Source organism: Macrobrachium rosenbergii, chromosome 45, assembly GCF_040412425.1.
Source record: "Macrobrachium rosenbergii isolate ZJJX-2024 chromosome 45, ASM4041242v1, whole genome shotgun sequence".
NCBI classification, from domain to species: domain Eukaryota; kingdom Metazoa; phylum Arthropoda; class Malacostraca; order Decapoda; family Palaemonidae; genus Macrobrachium; species Macrobrachium rosenbergii.
The window spans coordinates 22,756,944-22,770,781 of record NC_089785.1 but is presented as its reverse complement, the minus strand read 5'-3'; the positions used below and the strand labels follow the sequence as shown (position 1 = coordinate 22,770,781).

General features: G+C 36.3%; 1 protein-coding gene across 20 annotated transcripts in view; it reads right to left on the bottom strand.

Moving 5' to 3' along the window:
- The window catches only part of subdued (anoctamin 1), a 56,119-nt gene that overhangs the window by 24,114 nt on the left and 18,167 nt on the right, over positions 1–13,838 (bottom strand). For 6 of the 20 annotated variants that reach the window (XM_067088661.1, XM_067088669.1, XM_067088663.1 and 3 more), the window contains 2 exons: positions 13,731–13,809; positions 982–1,023 (listed from right to left, as the gene is read on the bottom strand). In XM_067088661.1, the coding sequence (XP_066944762.1) occupies positions 982–1,023; positions 13,731–13,809 (121 nt within the window). Of the gene's footprint in view, positions 1–890; positions 1,024–7,098; positions 7,144–10,368; positions 10,429–13,730; positions 13,810–13,838 lie in introns of all 20 variants that reach the window. The other 14 variants (XM_067088664.1, XM_067088665.1, XM_067088666.1 and 11 more) reach the window with 4 other exon arrangements.

The following is a 13,838-nucleotide window of genomic DNA, read 5'->3' as shown; positions in this document are numbered from 1 at the left end:
GTTCTATCACCAGCCGAATTAATTTTGCATCTGAAAGAAAAGAGATGATAAGCAATGGAGAAATCATTGTAATGCAGAGAATACATTAATTGCAAAGTACTGACAGGCCCTCAGTTTCATTAAATGAGATTTAGTAAAATGTTAGTCTCGTGATTGTAAATGAAGATGTGTTTCCCTAAAGACTTATTAAAGAAAAACTTAAAACTAAAACAACTTTCTAATTACAGTACTGTACACTTGAAGTCAAGTAGTACACTTCCTGGAGGCCAACTACGCTTTATAAATGCAAATACTGTATCTAGTGTAATGACACTGCCTGTTAAATCTATTAATAGAGAAATGATTAATGAACATTCACCTGTGAATCATAATTTCATGAAGTATCAAAGGTAAATGACAGTTAAAACTATCGTAATCTTAACAAACCCTACGGTAATTTAACCTTCAACTAAGGATTTAAAAATAATTCCTTCAACGAACAATTTCTGGGACAACAACTGTGTGTATAAAAAGAACTACTATACAATACCTAAAATTAAAATTACTGTACTATGTTACACTGCAATTTTGAAAATACTTACAAACACAATAACTAAAATACTTAGGAATGAACAGACAAAAATTTCTGTGTACTGAACTTAATACTAAATTATTAAATTATACTGAACTTGACAGTGGAATTAACCTAACCCCAGCTCTCGTCGTGGAGGCAAGTTCTCAGTTTCCAGTGTGAAGTCAGCGTGACAAAGAACAACATATGTTAAAAATATATGACTAGGGAAAACTTGAAAAGCCATCTCCTCCACAACAAGAGCCGTTTCCTCCCTAGAACCGGTGCAAAAAAAAGTAAAACGTGAGAGCCAGCTGAAGCTGATGCGTCTTCTACAAACCAGCAACGTTAAGAGTGCATGCATCGCAAGCAGGGCAGCGGACCATTTTATTTCTAACACATGCACAAGAAACAGGAGCAAGGCATCTTACATTGACCACAATACGATGCTTCAGAAACACCTCATCCAATTTCTGTAAAGGGACGAAAAGAAACATAAAACTCTCTCTGTTATCTCACGTCATTGACAACCTTGAAGATGTGTAAGGAACATAAAATTAAGAAAAAAAAGGGGGATTTCAGTAAAGTATAAAACACTGGTTGTTTTTTTTTATAACGAAAACAAAAAAGTAAAATTCAGCTTTCCTCGAAGATGGCTGCTGTCTGGGATGGGGCTGGATAAGTACTTACCACGACTAACGTTCTACGTAGGGAAAAGAAGCTCGAGGCAGCTTTAGCATGAGTACGTACGCAAACCACTTAAATCGCCTTCGGTGTGCGCTGTGTGTTTGCCGCCAGACGAACACGACAACTCGATACGAGATTAAAATGGCTCTCAAACGCCTGAATCTATTAACAGCCACTGAAGTGATTACACCTTAAAACAAGACAGCCCCCTACTTGGTGAGTATTCTAAAAGCAAAATGGTCTCTCAACTCTAGTCACTCGTCATATGTTGAGTCTAGACAAAATGTCATGCTTTTACAATTCTTTTATAAGATTGGCCATTAAAGACTTTAAAAAAAAAAAATAAACCTTGGCGCCAGTTTCCCTTAATAGCCTCAAAATATCGAAAAAGTAATGGTTCAAAAGACAAGCCTGTTGTAAGTGCACTGCTAACTTCCTAACACACCAACAATTAGAATGTAATTATCTGCACATTCACTTTTTTTTTTATTAAATATGCCAGTTTTAAATACTTTTTTCTTTCAAGATAACATAGGCCCTTACCACCAACCACAAGAATAACTATCTGACTACTTGAAACAATAAATCATTCACCGATGAAAGTCTTAATGAGAGACTTGAATGCAAGGCCAGAAATGTTTAATATTAAACATATTAATATGTTTAATCATATTATGATTAAACATATCATATTGATATGTTTAATCACCTTGTGAAAACTGAGTGACAAAAGTTCGTTTCCTTGAAACAAATATTACAATTACACAAAAACGATTTCAAAATATTTTTCTTTCGTACTTGAAACAAAGTCAGAAAAGAAAAAATGCCACACTCTGAATAAATTATATTCCTCCTACTCAGCTGTTTTTGATTATGCTAACAACTGCGACCAAGATTTAGTAGTTGCCTAATACTGCTGTATTTTTGTTATCAACACCACCAGGATTCCTCATCATTCTTCCAGCAGTCAGAACTAGGCGACAGAAATTGTAGGTCGAAGTATGGTAACTGTTTCATTATTTGAGGAGCGCTTAGCACAACTTTATTTCCATGTTTAAAGTGTGCTTGCCCTTAATGGAAAACATAGCAACTACAATGCTGCAAATAAGTTTCAAGTTTTCCAATTTTGTAATTTTTCCATAGTATTTTTTTTTTTTTTTTTGCATCTAAAACGTGGCTTCTTTACCAGCCTCACCAATTGCATCGCTTTCTTCTTTTTATTTTTCATCCGTTTCCCCCAGTCTTTTTCCACAATGCTGTCCAACGTCTCTCAATTTTATCCTGCTCCAATTTTCACTTTGGGCAAACTTCACAAATGTAAAAAAAAGAATGACCTGTGGTCTCATCAAATCACATTTTAATAATATGAATACACTGTACTCTTGATCTATCCTGCAATGAAGGGCTGACCCCTCGCAAAGAAATATTTTTCAGTGGTCTTTTCACACTACATTCTTAACATAATGAGTTTCCGCCTTCTCCAATACGGAAGAGTAAATCCTCGAAATAAAATACTATTTCATGCTGTACTACTTTTTTTATAATCCATTAAAAATGACAGTTGGTACATTAATTACTTCATTTGGCTTCGTTACAAAATCATTTTGATTCAGCGTTACTCAATATCAGTGTCTCAATCTTAATCATGGTTTTTATTGTTGCAGCGGTATCTGTTATCACTACTTTACATACAAATGCAAGCTATATATGGCTCACTTCTTTTATACCCACTATATCAAAAGGTCAGTTAAGTAGATCGCTTTTTATCCATCCTTCAGAAGAGCCCATCTTACTTGAAATAAAACTAGGTGTATCTGGTCTCTGGTTATAAGAAAAGTTGACATTGGAATGAAAACTATACCCAGTACACCTTGCTTTCCTTCCTGTACAGACAACAGAAAGTTATCTGCCTTTATAACTTTTCTTTTATACAGAAAACTAGTCTTAGAAAGTTATTTTCATAAAAACAGCAGTACGTTTTGGGTAACGTTGTTGCCACTTATTCTTTTCTGCTTACAAAATAGACAGTACCAAAGAATACCACGATGGGAGAAGATATAATTATTACGAGTATTACGAGTACATGTAGGATGAACCCCAATTGGTCTGGCTCAGACAGGGCCACGACCTACAGAAGCCTATGTAATGTCTGCATCAAGGCTGATTATCCAACTGGGGATATAAAGATATCATGAACTCCATAGAAAGTACTTCCTTCTCTTTTCACATACCACTGGGGATTTGGCTGTGTCACACGATGCTTGATAACTCAGCAAACTTTGATTAAAAAAAAATATTCATTTCTGTACTTTGTTGGAAAGACACTTGACGTTCCTGAGTGTTTATCTCTTCATCAATGAGATACACACTTTCGTTAGAAAATGTCAAGAGGAGCAAATGCATTGATGCAATTACAATATCAAGGTGAAAAGATCCACGGCTGACTAACCTGCTTCCAACAGCCCAGGAAAAACAAGACAATTATGGCCAACACAGAAAAATAGCAACACCACCAATGTACATATATATCTCTATACTTACAACACGACCATGTACGATGTGCATGATGTAAAATATGCAACTGAAACAAATGGCAACATTATAACCAAACTACCTTTATTTCCGCTCAAACTCACTGTAAGCTCCAGTTGAACTGATTAGTATCCGCCCATAACCAAAAACAAATACTGTACATTTACCTCCACCAACAGACACAAAAACTCCCCAAAAGCAATATCACTGCAATGAATCACACAGTTCAAACAACAAATACCAGTTCATATTAATTTACTGCCGATCAAGTAGATAATAAGCAAAAACAGGTGATTACAGAACTCGGTGAAATTTCAGGGCGAGAGGAAGAACTGCCTAAAGAACAAAAGTATATAGAGCGGACCCATGTCTATTGGTGGTATAAGCATTTTTCAAGGTTTTTTTTTTGGTGTTTTGAACTATCAAAATAGGCAGTTCTAGGCATTTTTAGAGGGGTTTTACGTATTTGCAGATTTTAGCTATTCGTGGGGGGCTGTGGCACACATCCCTTGCGAATATGGGGGGGTTGACTGTAAGGGCAGACAACACGAGGGTCCTCCCTACTGGAAACTGACGAACAAAGAAAGAGTGACATAAGAGTGCAAATCTCCATGGTAACCCGCGACAGAAAATGAAACACTTATGAGTTATCACCTGTTTCTGGTAAAGCTCTGATTGACTCCTAGGAAATCATAGCAATACTGACACTGCCTGTCAGCTTCGTAAACAAATGACGTTTACAAAGCTACCTAGATACTGCTTATTTGAGCCGTACAAAAAATTACACAATTTGTAAAGCACCTAATCAACGTTTTACCCATATTGTGCCAACTACCCAATTCGATTCAAGTTACAGAGAAATGTCAAAGACACCCTAAATAGAAGCAGCAAAAGTTTTGAAAGTTCATATACTGTAGTATCAAGGTTTTAGTCATTGAAAACATGCAGACGCAACAGGAAAGGGGTCACCTCCTGCAGGTTGAATTAACTGACAAAATGGGCGGTTCTCTGGAAAGGAGTGTTCAAGGGATTCTGGATTGCCTCCACAGCATTCTCTAGCAAAGCTTTTGGAGGCAAAATCCGCAGCGTATATAAATAGGAGAAAATTCAACTCCCTCACACACAGACTGATTAGCTCCAAAATTTAGCAGTGGTCAATGTCAACAGAAAATAGAGCAAACCATAACTTTGCTCCTAAATGAAAAAAGGAAATGGTAAAGTTAAGATATTCCTCCCAAACCCTCAAGCATGGACTACATTGCTCACTTCTAGTTGGTAAAGTAGTATCCTGCATTGCAAAACTCTGGGGTTTTCTTTGGGTTAAAGTTTCTATTAACAGAAACTCCTCAGTTGCACTGGTCTCCACACACAAAGACTCAAACATGAACCACAATATAAATAATTAAAATGATCAAGTTTCCAATTAAAAACCTAATTTTTTAAACATACAAATATTATTTTGAACACACATATAATTACATTGAACAAAACTGACAGCTATAATCTTGATATGACACCAGGGGTAATGAAGGATGGATGCAGAGTGCGATCACAAACAATGCACAGAAATCTCTAGACACATTCCTGTACCCAAGCTCAATAAATGCAGAAGATAAATGATAATGACACAAGACAAGATCACAAGGGGGTACACAATGTACACTGCAAATCTGACCCTTCCTGCAACTTGACTCTCACACTTGGCCAAGCAGCATTCACCTTACGTTCACTTGACTCATGCATCATCACAAGGCATCCATTTAATGCCATTTCACACAACCTTCGAAACTTGGATCTTTCGTCATAACCTGGTCCTTCTGAGAGCACTGCCTACAATGCAAAAATCAGTATTAATGGTCTGTTATCACTCAGTGTTACTATATGAAGAGGACCAAATGCTGAAGATAAGGAGTAAATGGCAAGCCCACAGGAAAGTCAAGAATAACACAGCAATGAGGAGTGGACGGTGGAATAATAATGAAATAAATCTCCACAAACTCTGCTGAGCAAAAGCCTCATTCAAAAGATACTTATTAAATTTTCAAAGATGAAAGACACAGAAAATGTCTTTTAGTACCTAACGAACGTGATGTTATGGAGTGAAAACCCAAAATTGAAAGCCGAATCATTGATAGCCCTAATACCATTGGCAGTATCAATACAGGTAAAAGATATCCCACAAGTACCACTGGCAAAGACATATAAGAAACAAACTTCCCAAAACGTGAACACCCCACTTACAGAAGAAAAAGGGATTAAGGATGGCCTACGTAAAAGCCATAACAACCCTGCACTGGTGCTTCCCGAAGGCAACAACTACGATAAAATTTAAAAGTGGAAAAATCTAGTCTCTCATCTTGGAGTATAGAAACACACTACAACCGATCCATCGAGACTAACATGAACAAGGATGAGGATAAACCATGCAGAGAAGCAATACAGTGGACCCCCGCCTATTTGTGGTTCCGGATTAGCAGCTTCACCTCTTCACGGATTTTTCTGTGGAACGTATATACCCGTTATTCACGGAAAATTCGCCTACTCACGGTATTTTTCATAGAGAAATATTCACTAATTACTGTATTTTCATATTTTCATGACTAAATGCACTTTTTTGTGATAAAAATACTAAAATACTCAGGTATAAGCATTTTTAGAGGGCACTTGAGTGTTTGAACTATCAAAATAAGCAATTATAAGCATTTTTCAAGGGGTGTCAAGTATTTGCGGATTTTAGCCATTCGCAGGGATTGTGGTGCACATCCCCGCCGAATCCTGGGGATCGACTTTTCTGTACATGCAACTGTACTGAAACTATGAGGAAAAACTTGGAACCCAAAAGTTCAGTAGAATGATCCTCATCCTCAGATGACTGATTTTACCTGTCCGGATAATTTGGTAAGGCATAAGTGTTTCACAGTGAATTTTTTCTTTTGAAGCTTCAAATATCGAACATCAAGCAACCCACAAATAGTTAAACTTTACCAAATACGACCCTTTTCAATTCTACCAAAAGTGACCTAGGGATTAAAAACTAAATCCGTTTAGTAAATGAGAGAGAGAGAGAGAGAGAGAGAGAGAGAGAGAGAGAGAGAGAGAGAGAGAGAGAGAGAGAGAGAGAGAGAGAGAGATTCAACCTGAAAATAGGATTCTGATGCTTAGAACATTTAAACAATCGAATCTTTTGTGGAAACAAGCAGGGAAAATTCATCAAGGTATACAGTAATGGTCTAGGGTGCATAACTCCAAACTCAAAAGTCAGTACAGTAATCCAAACCTAAAACAGGACATTTCCTGACGGTACTTTGCATTACTGCTTGGTCAGTTACCTGAATTTTCGCTAACTGCGACAGCGCAGGATATTTTTGTTGTGTCTGTAATAGTAATAATTCAATATGACTGAGTTTCCCCAGAGCAACTCGCTGACACTGATTAAGATATATTGTGACATATAGACAACAAAAATATTCAAATCTCTGGTTTTGTTAAACATTATCCAAGTAAGAAATGAACATGAAGTTTTAAACAACTTTGAAAAAACAAACATTCTGTAAGAATTCACGAGTATATTCATGCACACACTAAGACAACAAAATATAATCACACACCAATGGTTCACTTCTAATGACAGGAACTCATAATTAAAAAATTTTCCAAACACATAACCCTTGCCACAAGGAATGGGAACTTTTGCAGGTGTCAATCAACTTAACAAAGTTACCACGACCTCTGTTGTAAAGATCTTTGCTCGTAAAAAGGCAAGTACGCCCCTAGGCATGCAAAAAGGTATGGCCGATCTTTAAAAATTCTAACGAGAATTGACACCACAGATAGCAACAATCAAAGACACACATAAGCAATGATAAATGGTTGGCGTGAAGAGATGAAAAAACAGTGACCAGCAGAATTGCTACAAACATTCCTTTGCTACTTGAAAAATGCAGTCAACGTTAACTAGCTGAAATGAATGTTGACATACATGAAACAGAAACATGAGATTGTCAGCAAATTTCCCTGAGTGCTGTACATCCTTTCTATAATGCTCTCATTTGCCAACAACCTCTGGAGTCTCCTTAAAAACAGAGAGGCAAGAATTATTACAAGTGACTGCAATTGTTCACATTGAAATAATCTGTGTTTGTACAGAAATCAGACCCTTATACTTGGGTTCAATTTGATGATCAGTTACATACTTTTCAAAGAGATTTTGGCTACCCTAGGGAACACATTCCCCAGTGGAGTAATACCAGTGCATATCCCACACTTCCTTATTCGGGACGACACTTCAGGTCATATCAATTATTTCGCATCTGTCACTTCTGCGTTGCCTGGGGATTTCCTCAGGGCCATTCTTCTTTCACTATATACTGCAACGTCATAAATTTTGTGCTCATGTTTTGTGCCTCCTGAATGTTTCTCTGACCCTTATCAATATCAAACACCGCTGGAACAAAACCAATGGTGAGTATTCCAGTTGCTTCACGATTAGCACTTTTTTTCTTCTTCAAGTCAAGTCCTACATATCAAATTAAGAGGTGAGTTTTGCCTTCTGAAACATTCCAAGTTGGTTTTATTTTTATCAGCATTACATGGTGGAGAGCTTTACTGTGAAATCCCCAGTTAAGACAACCACACCTTGATGATAGCCAATACAAATGTCTGCCACAAAATAAAATGGGTCCACATGAATTGTGATTGTAGTATCAGAGCAGAGTTGTGAATTACCTAAGTACTTCTGCAAAATCCTATTAACCATGGTAAACATTTTTTATTTTTTGCCAATCAGTCCAATTCACGGACCCACTGCTTTTACAATATACAATTACCCATACAGGGGAACAAAGTTTTATGAAGGAAATAGTCTAATGAAATCCCAAAAATGTTTGCAATATGCTGACAGCACGATTCTCGCAGTCACCATGTCAAATCTTAAGTTGGCATCAACTTGACTTGATTCTCTGCATAATATTATAGCCTTCTGATTACCACAGTATGAGATCATTCTGCACGCATGAGCAAATTGAAGCAACAAAGACTTATTTTAATTTCAGATTCTAAGTGTCATTTTCACCTTAAGGTTTTACCTCATATATGTCGACGTTCTTTTCTAGGAAAATAACCCATTCTGCATCTAGCTATACTGTACATCCCACGAAAAGAACAGCAACTTATAAACCACTTTCAATTCTCAAGTTCTAGTGAAGGGAAAACATGAGGCATGTTTAGAAACTTAAATACTAAATTGGCAAATTGTTGCTTCTGAAGATATCACAGAAAACTTATGAACCTAAAAAACATTTACATGCAAGACATGGATTGGTCCTTGTACTCTCAAAAATTTACCAGAAAGAACTTTCCTTTAAAAAATAAATACTTGGCAAACATTGGTTGGACAATCATTAACAATTTAACCAAATGAACTTAAACATTTTTTCCATTACTGGCATTCAGTGAGAGATGTAAATCAAAGACCAACAAATAAAAGTATTTGCTGGTACAAGATTAAGAAAAAATTCACCCAACAAGTGATTTATACCATCAATTTAGTTTTCCTTACTTCACTTGTCAATAATTCTATTAATTTTATTTCTCTTAATTCATAAAATTCCTGTGTGACCCTACTTTTACTGGAGGTGGAGCAATTTCACCAGAGCTTAACCTGCTTTTTTACCGTTCAATTCAAAAAGTAAAAAGACCCCATTTCAAGTCTTAAACAGCTAACTGTGGAGAATGTTACTCATGATTTATCTAAAACCTTAGTCCACCATTATTGAGTCCTTTAATGCAGCATCAATATATGTTCTTAATTACTTGTTAATCTTGATATTAATCCAACTCTGACTGTAAATGCAAGGCTATCTGTACCATTGGGACACATTCCAATGCTGCATAAATTTACAGAAAACTAAAATTCACACCGTAAAAACTATTTCTGCTATGATGACCTAGAATATTGTAGTTATTTCTTAACCTTTACTCTCAATAAGAAATTTACAAACTTGAAGCAATGTCATTAATAGCTTGAACAACAGTTATAGAACAAAAATATACCTAAAGAAATATTCCTTAGTTCTGCTAGCTGTAAATGTATCAAATCATACAAGAATTTCACATTAATGATAAAAAAACAACCATCTATTCTATGACTGCACTAGTATTACAAAACACTTGATTCAGCAACATGCTCTACAAGAACTCAACACAGCAGAAAGCAGCTACAGAACAAGACACACACAGAAATAAGCTTCCAAATGAATCAAGACACTAAAGAATATTCTTGCTGCAAAGAGATACCTATGGGTTGTCTACAGAGCAGCAACATCCTCACTGAAAACCTGAAATCCACGGAAACAAAACTTTCCCGGCTAACCCACCAAACTCTGCTCATTCCTATTCCTAGCAGGCAGCCACATTCCTAGACAAACGCTAATGAGGGGGCTGCGGCCTCCAACTCGAGACACTAAAACTACACGAAGTACAGCGAACTCAAAAATCAAAATCGTGTTATTCATGAAAACATATCCCGGTGAATGTCAATATGTTAGAGGTTAGGTGGGGGAAACTGGTGCCTCTGGGTTACACATTACCATTTCTCTTACCAACTCCTGAAACAGATCGCCAACTCTCCCCAAAAAGCTCTTCCTGAGTGGCCCGTCACACTTGAGGTGGAGACAGGTTAAAGGCTCAGGTCAGTTTTCTTAAAACGTAGTGCACCCATCGTTTACAATACATCATACAGTACAGAAATAATAATATAAAGTTACATCAAAAACAATTATTTAACAATCACTGACCTAATGATTGCAACACTCAAGTAAAGATTCCTAGGGCAATATTTCTCTGGTGTAATAACTTCCCTTGTCATCAAGACTTCCCAAAGCCAGTGTACTCTTATCAAGCTAAAAGCAGCATTCTCTAATAAGAGAATGTCCCATACTTGTAGTTTTTGTTTTATCAAAATGTTTTCAAGATTATACTGCCTTTCATTTGTGCAATAGTAGTGACATTAACGCTCACAGACCCCAATAACCAAACTACTGTATAGCATGTGAATGAACTGAGACACTTCAGCCCATTCTCTTAGCCTTACACCCCATAAACATAAAACTCCCATATGGACTGAATGGTTTCAAAACCTACTGTTCCTTCAAAACAGACAAAAACAGCCTTGAATGACAGGGTGCATAAAAAACTTGAGTACAGAGTGCAAAAAGAACTTTACAGAAAACTTCTAATTAATTGCCATAATATTAATTTCCATTTCGAACTGGTTTGACAACTGACATCGATTTCGATAAGATTTTGTTCACTCAAAGTAAAATACAAGTTTGAATGGAATTTTATCAGAAAATGTCGTCGTCACACAGCTGGGGAGCACATTCTCACTAGCTGCTTATACTATACCAAAGGTAGAATGATGAAGTTTTGATACTCAGTTGAGCAATTTCAGGTGAAGGGAAAATTTCAGGAAGATCAGGCAGTTTCAATTTACAAAGGAATTCAGGAGGGTAAATCTTTGAAAATTATAAGGGGCAGTGTACACCGCAGAGGGTGCTCAAGTTCTATGCAACAACCCTTCCGCCAAAGCTGCGTTGTTTTCGCCCTTTACTATTAATCAGTCCCATTCAGTCACTTCCCTCTTAGCTGTCCAACTCCTTTACCTATTGCTAAAGTTTTTACTTCTCATCTAGAACCACATCTTTTAGGTAATCCCTGTGAGTCTGTAAATAAGAATTGGTGGCTTCCTTGAATTTAATAATATCAATGATAGTAATAAGAAAAATGATTAATAACTCACCTAAGACTCTTTTCAAGTACTTCAAACTGTCACCGGATTTTTTTGGCCACAAATATACACATCATTCACGATACTGTTACTCTAAGGCCTTCCATACCGGATTACACATTAAGATCTGCCGATGGAACGTCAGAACTTCAAGCAAAGACGCAATGCTTTACTACCCTAACACTATTCTCCTTGCAAGTTAATACATTTTTATTTATTTATACTGATTAATTTATTTCCTCTTTTTTAATAAGTGGGATCTCTTTTCTTTTGTAATTCCTTTTACCTCTTCTTACTTCTTCCTAATGGACACCACATTCTTTGGAAGCTTGAATTTCAAGTCAGCGGACCCTGTGGGCTTGTTCCACATGAATAGGTTTCATCTTCCGAATAATAATAGTAATAATAATAATGATTCTAAAATGATATTTTACATACCACTCATAACTATACCCCAATACAAGCATAATTCAGAAACTGTACAAAACTTCAATCTATTCCCACTCACTTCAATTTCTCAAATGCATATCTAGAACTTACTGCTACAGTAATATATCATCAGTAAAGGATGAAGACACCACCACTTATAAAATACTGTTCAACGATAACTAAAGTGGTTCAAGGGACACAGAATGAGTATAGAAAAAAAAATACTAGGCTTGTTAATGAAAATGTACTAGCATTTAACGCAGTTCCGATCAAAGAATATTTCCTGCAAAATGACCCAATACTTGAGAAAAGCCATCAAAAGTAAATGAATGAACACCACCAGGCTTTCCCTGCAAACTCCAGCACTGTAATCACCATGTAAGTTATAGTAATGATTACAGACTGCTTTTTTAACTGGCTAGACATTTTAAGGCAATGATAACCGTAACGAAAAAGGAATAAAAGGTTATTTAAGAAAACACGAGATAAAACAGTAATATTCCCAAGAGGAGCCACTTCCTCTGATGGATGAAGCATAGCGTAATCAATACGGAAAGCATCAAATCAGCAAACATAATAATGAGACTAACAAAAAATTACTGTAAAATAAAAACAAATCTTATGGTCTGTAGCTACACCAGAACATTATTCCAACATCTTGGAAATTTCTGAAATACAGATCGATTCTATTACCATGAGATGCATAGACGACCTAAAAGAACAGATTTTAATTGTTACGACGGGCAAGGCAAGCCTACCGTCACACAGATGGCTGAGAGCTGACCTGATTGTGAGGGAAAGGAAGAAGAAGAATATCACTGTCGAAATACTACAAACATAGCAACTTGAAAGTAATTAAGTCCAAAAGGATTAAAATATAGTATAAAGAAGTGTCAGACAACAAAGAATTAAAACATGGAAGATGGAACTACAAAAATATAAGAAGAAGAAAAAAAGGCACAAGTATTGTGGTGTGACAATGGAATAAGGACAGATATGGAGAGAGGCAAGGCGATTAACTCAAGATGCGCAAGGAGAAACTTGGAAGACGGAAGCCTACTTGGGCACTGTATAAAGCTTTCCTTCGCTGATACAGATTGATCGAAATCCCTGCAATAGAACGCTAGATAATTAAGGCCATACCCCTTCCAAATGAAATGTATAAATTTCACTTAGCGGCATGACGACAAAATGCAAGAGTTGGAAACAATCTGCTATAATCATGCATTCAGGACTTCTCATATTCAAACAGCACGTCACGTAACTGAATTTGCAATTCACAAGATATCCATTCACAGAAACCTGTCACACTGGTTATCATTTTAATCTTCAATAACAAAAACAATTCACATTGCTTCACCAAAGGATAAGTGCTTCTTCAGGAAGAGCACAAACTTCATTAAGTAATCAACAAAAAATGACCAGAGCCATTTAAGCTATAAAATAGCATATCACAATAAAAAAAAATTTTATAAATAACCTTGGTAGCTTGGCCATCGACAACAGACAAAGTACTGCAAAATAAATACATAACTACATTAACATAGCTACGAAATATTTACACATCCAGTCTGAAGTCTGATAAAATGACACACTGAATGAACAATGCTGAAAAAAAAAAACTCGGTAAAAGTAAACGACACATTCAAAACTAACATTTCAGACAAGATTTTGGAAACAAAACCACTACAGTACTCAATTCAAAAATTGCTGAAATTCAACGAACAGAGGAAGGGAATGACTTACCTCTTTCATTGGCATTCGCAGCTTGAGTATTTCGGCATATCTGGTGCACACCTCCATAGGTGCATGAACCTTCACAAATCTGGAAAAAAGGGATTTACTCTTAGAAGT